This window comes from Giraffa tippelskirchi, chromosome 3 (assembly GCF_054371585.1).
Source record: "Giraffa tippelskirchi isolate mGirTip1 chromosome 3, T2T-mGirTip1v1.2.pri, whole genome shotgun sequence".
Classification (NCBI taxonomy): domain Eukaryota; kingdom Metazoa; phylum Chordata; class Mammalia; order Artiodactyla; family Giraffidae; genus Giraffa; species Giraffa tippelskirchi.
In genome coordinates this window covers 100,640,770-100,649,123 of record NC_137277.1, presented here as the reverse complement: position 1 = coordinate 100,649,123, position 8,354 = coordinate 100,640,770, and the positions used below count along the sequence as shown (strand labels likewise).

The following is an 8,354-nucleotide window of genomic DNA, read 5'->3' as shown; positions in this document are numbered from 1 at the left end:
AATAAATATTACACAGTAAGACTCTATCAAAAAGAAATAATATAAAGTTTAAAAGCATAGGTTATATACAATAAATTTGTCTAATGCTCTACGCTATATCCTATTTTGTAAGCATTTTCTATTTATAGTCATTCTGAGAGTTAAGGTCCTTACCATTTCTGTTAACCTACCCCTTTGCTTTAAAAATATATTTTGGAAATTGAAATATAAGACTATTCAGTTAGGAGTTACAGTTAACCAACACAAAAACAAGAAAAATATCTCAAAATGTACAGATTTCTCTAGAGTGAAAGTTGAATCAATAAAATTATGGAATTATGGACACTTTCAAATAGATTATAAAACGTAGTATCAAGCAAAATGGAGATTTTAAATCATCTCTTAAAAAGTAAGTAAGTATATTCACCCAGCATACATGAATAAAAGAGAAAATATTATTCTTGTTTGAAAGTAATACAATCATAGTACATAAATAATTTCATTCTCATATAAGCAGAAACTATGAGAAATTAAAGTAACAAGCACAAGCAAGATTACCCCTTCACATAAGCTCTTTTTAGAATCCCCTACCATATGTACTTTTAAAAATTGATTACATAATTTAGATTGTCTGTAATAACTAAATAAAGATACTTTCTAAATGCACTGCAAATTGGGATTTGTTTTTGAAAACCACCGTCACACAGAATTTGAGACACCCTAATTTGTATCGTATTTATTTGCCAATTTACTTCCCCCAAACACCCACACCCCTGTTCCTATTCCCAAATTAGACTTCAAAATCCCTGAGAACAGAACCTATCCATCTTTTAACTTCCTTATTGGACCCAAAGTTGTGGCAAGGAAGATATTCTTGAATGGATAACTGCATGAATGAGAGTGAAAGAATATGCGAACCAGAGCTGTCAGATTCTTGCCTTTGATATCTCATCATAGTCAAATGAAGATGGGTTCAGTAACGTATTTTCATAGTGGAATGAAGTATAATCGCTAGATTGTGCTCTACATAGGTGTATCCTCTAGAACACTGTTACCCAAGCCATGCTTTGTAGAAACTAAAATGTAGGCTAATAAAAGATTTCCCCTGTTTTTTATAAAAAAGAGTTCCATTGGTCAAATAATTTGGGAAATCCAGTTTAAAGAAATTCAAGTAACATTTTTTACTGCTAGACTCCACAAAGCACATAATATGCTAATATGTAGTATCACTTTCTAAGATCTATCAAAGAATACTTTTGGTCTTTGATCATCTCAGAAGAGCATTCTAAGGAACAGAGTTTAGGAAACAATGTTTTGAAGAATAAAAACATTCTGAACGTTTTAGAAGATTTAACATTGCACCATGTTAAATCTTCCTTTGCCAAAGCAGAATTATAGATTTGAAAAAAAATATTTAATGTTTCATGTATTATTCAGAATGTTTCACTTCTGTCTCTACAGGAAGTAGAAGCAAAATTATCATGAGCATTCTTCCACACTCATTGTTCATTTTGAAAGGACAAGAGAATATCCTTTACAGTTACTGATAATCCTTAGTTGGCTTTGGTTATTACACTTCATTTAAGAGTTTTCTTAATTTTTCCTCAAAATATCTCCTAGTAACCTCTTCCTCTCTTGTCCTCTTTCTAAATGTATATGTACAAAGGTAGGAGGGACCTCTGAAATGCCTTAAAAACATCTCTGACAATGGATTTTTATGACTGATTAATCTCTGGAAGTATTCAGAAAACATTAAAACTATTTAATAAATAGGTTGACTATGGAATTTCCATGAGGAAAATGTCAGTGGATATTGTCCTGAGAGTTCATCCAGGTCCATTAGGATTCTGCAAAATAATTTGCCTTCTGTTTGACTAAACCACAAATATCATCATGAAAGATGTTGTTTCTCCACAGGGAGAAGAAATACTATAGGAATTAAAGGGAAAGTAGGAAGCTAGCTAAACCTACCATGTGGGTTATCATAAGATTTGGACCTAACGCCGGCTCTATCACTAGCTGCGTCACTTTGGGACATTTCTCAATGATTCAAAATGTCAGGTATCTCATGTGAAAATAAGAGAAAGTAACAATCTTAGTGACTTTCAAACTGTTTGTCTCAGGGGCTGCTGTGGTTGTGCATTATGATGAGTAGGAGGACAGAGAAGGAGAAACTAAGTGATCTGATCTCACTTCCATCTTCCAATCAAGCAGTTCTACTTTTACATATTTTGTATCCTAAACTTCAGAGCACTGTTTAATTTTTAAAAGGTCCTATTCATTTTTTTAAAAAAATAGAGAAAGACATAGATTATATAATCTAAAGTTTTCTTTAGATATAATATGTTCCAGTTCACATTTTTAATGAAAGTTTTCATCTTGGGGGGGAAAAATGGGCTTTTATAATTGTTTTCTATTCATTCATGTGCTCCTGATTCAAGTAAAATAAAACCTTAATAACTTTTATTACTTTATATAGCTTATTTTACACTTTTGTCATATGTTCCTTAAATAAAAAGATGAGCTGATGTGTTGCTTTTCAAAATAAAATTAAAGACAACATGGGGAGCAGATGACATCAACTCCAGCCCACACTTGATGTTAGTTATTTTTTCATGGTGCCTTTGGGCACTTAAATACTGCACTGCATTATCTTTGAGGTAGAACAAAAACAAGGACAAAACAAAGGCAAAAAATTCACATAAAAAGGGAAAATGAGAACGAAAGCTGTGAGATTATTTCTTTTTAACATGATTTTCATCATCAGGCTTTCCAGTCGTCTTTGACACAAAGTTGAGATATAGTCTTCTTAATCCGAAGAGCAGTTAGTCGTGCTGCCCCGTTGGCATACCAACACTCGCGCATTATTCTCCCCATGACTCGGAGTGCCTTAAGAGAAAAAAACATCAAAATCTTTAGCGCAAAACACAGTACAAAAGAAGAAAAATCACAAACACAAGAATTGATGTTAAGCTCTGATATAGAAATTGTAAATTTAAATCAATAGGAGAAGGAGATCAGGGTCAAATCACCTCAAAAATCCTGTCCAGGGTGTCTCCCCTCAGACAGACACCAGGGTGTCTCCGTTCAAACACAGACTGGGTTGTCTCCACTCAGAGATCAGAGTCTCCTCTGAGACAAGGATCACGTGGTAACCAGAAGAGAGGACCAGTCTCCTCTCAAACAAGGATCAAGGCACCTCTCCTTAGAAAAATACTAGAGCATCTCCTCTTAGACAGAAACCAGGGTGATTTCTTTCAGAAAAAAGACTAGGGCAACTCCCTTCAGAAAGGCATCAGAGTGTCTCCCCTCAGAAAAGAACCAGGGCTTCCCTGCTGGTCTAGTGGTTAAGAATCTGCCTGCTAATGCAGGGGACATGGGTTCGATCCTTGGTCCGGGAAGATCCCAGATGCTGGAGGAACTAAGCCTGTGCACCACAACTACTGAGCCTGCACTCTAGAGCCTTCAAGCTGCAAATACTGAAGCCAGAGTGCCTAGAGCTGGTGCTCTGCAACAAGAGAAGACGTCACCACAATGAGAAGCCCACATACTGCAAAGAAGATTAGCCACTGCTCATGGCAACTAGAGAAAGCCCAAGCACAGCAATGAAGACCCAGTGCTGACGATAATAAATAAATAAATATGGAAAAAAAAAAAAAAAAAAGCAGAAACTAGAGCATTTCCTCAGAGACAGAGACCAGGGTCTTCCTCTCATAAAAAGATCAGAGCTTCTCCTCTCGACAGAGACCAAAGGGATTCCTCTTAGAAAAAGACCAGAGCTCTACCTTCACACAGAGACCAAAGTGTCTTCCCTCAGACAAGGACCATGGCTTCTCCTCTCAGGCAGAGACCAGGACAACCTTTCTCAGAAAAAGACCAGGGTGTCTCTCCTCAGAAAGGCACCAGAGCATTTTCCCATACAGAGAGCAAGGTGTTCATTCTCACGGACCAGGGAGTCTCCTCTCAGACAAGGACAAAGGCAGCTCCCCTCAAACAGAGAGCAGGATGTCTCCCCTCTGAAAGGAACCAGGGCATCTGACCTTGAACAGAGATGAGAATCTCCTCTCAGAGGAACCAGAGCATCTCCTGACTGAAAGAGATCAAGGTAACTCACAAAAAGACCAGGGAATTTCCCCTCCAAGTAAAAGGTTTCTCCCCTCAGACAGAGACCCGTGTGTCCCTTCTCAGAAAGGGACCAGAGTGTCTCCCGTCAGACAAGGACTGGGGCATCGCCCCTCAGAAAGGGGCCCCAGCAACTTCTCTCACAAACAGGGCTTTCCCTTCAAACAAAGACCAGAGCATCTCCCCCTAGATAAGGACCATGGCATCCCAGACAGAGAATGACCAGGACAATTTCTTTCAGAAAAAGTTCAGGATGCTTCCCCTCAGCCAGAGACCTGAGTGCCCCCTTCAGCCAGTGTTCAGGGTGTCTCTTCTCAGAAAGGGACCAGAGTGTCTCCTCTCAGAAAGGGACTAGAGTGACTCCCCTCAGACAGACACCAGGGAGACTTCTATCATATAAAGACTGGGGCTCTCCCCTAGACAGAGGGAGGGCCTCTTTTCAGAAAGAGACCTGGGGATCTCCCCTATGACAGAGACCAGGGCATCTCCCCTCAGATAGAGACCTGTCATCTCCCCTCAAACAGTGCCCACAGTGTCTTCCCTGTGACATAAAGAGTGTGACTTCTCTCAGAAAAAGACCAGGGTATCTCCTCTCATAAAGCAGCCAGGAGGTCTGCTTTACACTCAGGCAGAGTGCATAGCACATTGCTTGCTAGATGGTTTGCAGCTATCATTTGTGGACCTTGAAGGTAGCTATAGGAGATGATAGGGAGCATTTGCTCAATGGCATTTTGGTTTATGGAATTACACTACTATATTTAAGGGCATGTTTGATTAGCATAAAGTGAAATGAAGATCAGTTTCATTTGTTTAATCTTTTCTGTAGAGATTAGTTGTTTATTTGGCTTCCACGTACTATGTTAAACATAATTATAGGAAAGAGAATATGGTCACCTTATACTACATCCTTTTAGAGTAAGTGAAATCAATTGAATACCTTTATCTTCTTGAGAATATCAATAATCATTGAAATGCAATTAGTTAATATTTTCATGCATTTTATGTATGCATTTTATGAAAAATTTCCTCTTCCTTCAAGTTGCATAAAAATAATATGCTTTCAATTAAGACATTATATATGTTATATATAAAATAGCTAACAATTTATACCCTTGGGCTTTCAGGGCATATCAGTTCAGTTCAGTTCAGTTCAGTCACTCAGTCATGTCTGACTCTTTGCAACCCCATGAATCACAGCACGCCAGGCCTCCCTGTCCATCACCGACTCCCGGAGTTTACCCAAACCCATGTCCATCGAGTCGGTGATGCCATCCAACCATCTCATCCTCAGAGCATATAAGCTCTCTTTAAAACCTTTGTAGTGAAATTAACACCATGACCTGACAGCCCCACCCATCAACAGAAAATTGGATTAAAGATTTACTGAGCATGGCACTGCCCATCAGAACAAGACCCAGTTCCCCCCTCATTCAGTCTCTCCCATCAGGAAAATTCCATAAGCCTCTTATCCTTCTCCATCAGAGGGCAGACAGACTGAAAACCACAGTCACAGAAAACTAACCAATCTGATCACAAGGACCACACCCTTGTCTAACTCAATGAAGCTATCAGCCATGCCATGTAGGGCCACCCAAGATGGACAGCTCATGGTGGAGAGTTCTGACAAAACGTGGTCCACTGGAGAAGGGGATGGAAACCACTTCAGTATTCTTGCTTTGGGAATCCCATGAACAGTATGAAAAGGCAAAAAGATAGGACACTGAAAGATGAACTCCCCCGGTAAGTAGGTGCCCAAAATGCTACTGGAAATCAGTGGAGAAAAAACTCCAGAAAGAGTGAAGAGATGGAGGCAAAGCAAAAATAACACCCATTTGTGGATGTGACTAGTGATGGAAGTAAAGTCCGGTGCTGTAAAGAGCAATATTGCACAGGAACCTGGAATGTTAGGTCCATGAATCAAGGAAGTTGGAAGTGGTCAAGCAGGAGATGGCAAGAGTGAAGATCAACATTTTAGGAATCAGCGAACTAAAATGGCCTGGAGTGGGTGAATTTAACTCAGTTGACCATTATATCTACTACTGTGGGCAGGAATCCCTTAGAAGAAATGGAGTAGCCATCATGGTCAACGAAAGAGTCCAAAAGGCAGTACTTGGATGCAATCTCAAAAATGACAGAATGATCTCTGTTTGTTTCCAAGGTGAGCTATTCAATATCACAGTAATCCAAATCTAGGCCCCGACCAGTAATGCTGAAGAAACTGAAGTAGAACAGTTCTAGGAAGACCTACAAGACCTTCTAGAACTAACACCCAAAAACATATACTTTTCATTATAGGGGACTGGAATGCAAAAGTAGGAAGTCAAGAGATAACTGGAGTAACAGTCAAATTTGGCTTTGGAGTACAGAATGAAGCAGGGCAAAGGCTAACAGAGTTTTGCCAAGAGAACGCACTGGTCATAGCAAACACCCTCTTCCAGCAATACAAGAGAAGATTCTACACATGGACATCACCAGATGTTTAATACCGAAATCAGATTGATTATATTCTTTGCAGCCGAAGATGGAGAAGCTGTCTACAGTCAGCAAAAAACAAGACCGGGAGCTGACTGTGGCTTAGATCATGAACCCCTTATTGCAAAATTCAGACTTAAAATGAAGAAAGTAGGGAAAACCATTAGGCCATTCAGGTATGACCTAAATCAAATCCCTTATGATTATACAGTGGAAGTGACAAAGAGATTCAAGAGATTAGATCTGATAGAGTGCCTGAAGAACTACAGCCAGAGGTTCTGACATTGTACAGGAGGCAGGGATCAAGACCCATCCCCAAGAAAAAGAAATGCAAAAAGGCAAAATGGTTGTCTGAGGAGACCTTACAAATAGCTGTAAAAAGAAGTAAAAGGCAAAGGAGAAAAGGGAAGATATACACATTTGAATGCAGAGTTCCAAAGAACAGCAAGGAGAGATAAGAAAGCCTTCCTCAGTGATCAATGCAAAGAAATAGAGGAAAACAATAGAATGGGAAAGACTAGAGATCTCTTCAAGTGAATTAGAGATACCAACAGAACATTTCATGCAAAGGTGGGTACAAAAAAGGACAGAAATTGTATGGATCTAACAGAAGCAGAAGACATTAAGAAGAAGTGGCAAGAATACACAGATAAACTTTACAAAAAAGAACTTAACAACCCAGATAACAATGGTGAGATCACACACCTAGAGCCAGACATCTTGGAATGAGAAGTCAAGTGGGTCTTAGAAAGCATCACTACGAACAAAGCTAGTGGAGGTGATGGAATTCCAGTTGAGCTATTTCAAATCTTAAAGGATGATGCTGTAAAAGTGCTGCATTCAATATGCCAGCAACTTTGGAAAACTCAGCAGTGGCCACAGGACTGGAAAAGGTCAGTTTTCATTCCAGTCCCAAAGAAAGGCAATGTCAAAGAATGCTCAAACAACCGCACAATTGTACTCATCTCACATGCTAGCAAAGTAATGCTCAAAATTCTCCAAGCCAGGCTTCAACAGTATGTTAACCGTGAACTTTCAGATGTTCAAGTTGGATTTAGAAAAGGCAGAGGAACCAGAGATCAAATTGCCAGCATCCGCTGGATCATCGAAAAAGCAAGACAGTTGCAGAAAAACATCTACTTGTGCTTAATTGACTATGCCAAAGCCTTGACTATGTGGATCACAACAAACTGCAGAAAATTCCTCAAGAGATGGGAATACCAGACCACCTGACCTGCCTCCTGAGAAATCTGTATGCAGGCCAGGTGGTATGGTATTCAGAATCTGTATACAGAAATCTGTATGTAACAGTTAGAAAAGGACATGGAACAACAGACTGGTTCCAAATAAGAAAAGGAGTACGTCAAGGCTGTATATTATCACCCTGTTTATTTAACTTATATGCAGAGTACATCATGAGAAACTCTGGGCTGGATGAAGCACAAGCTGGAATCAAGATTGCCAGGGAAAATATCAATAACCTCAGATATGCAGATGACACCACCCTTGTGGCAGAAAGTGAAGAAGAACTAAAGAGCCTCTTGATGAAAGTGAAAGAAGAGAGTGAAAAAGTTGGCTTAAAACTCAACATTCAGAAAACTAAGATCATGGCATCTGGTCCTATCATTTCATGGCAAATTGATAGGGAAACAATGGAAACAGTGACAGACTTTATTTTGGGGGGCTCCAAAATCACTGCATATGGTGACTGTAGCCATGAAATTAGAAGACACTTGCTCCTTGGAAGAAAAGTTATGACCAACCTAGACAGCATATTAAAA

General features: G+C 39.4%; 1 protein-coding gene across 5 annotated transcripts in view; it reads right to left on the bottom strand.

Moving 5' to 3' along the window:
* Nucleotides 1–2,694: 2,694 nt before the first annotated feature.
* Nucleotides 2,695–8,354, bottom strand: part of ACVR1C (activin A receptor type 1C) — a 72,121-nt gene continuing 66,461 nt past the window's right edge. For all 5 annotated transcript variants that reach the window (XM_081584821.1, XM_081584823.1, XM_081584822.1 and 2 more), the window contains one exon: nucleotides 2,695–2,868. In XM_081584821.1, the coding sequence (XP_081440947.1) occupies nucleotides 2,743–2,868 (126 nt within the window). In that variant the 3' untranslated portion in view covers nucleotides 2,695–2,742. The remainder of the gene's footprint in view (nucleotides 2,869–8,354) is intronic.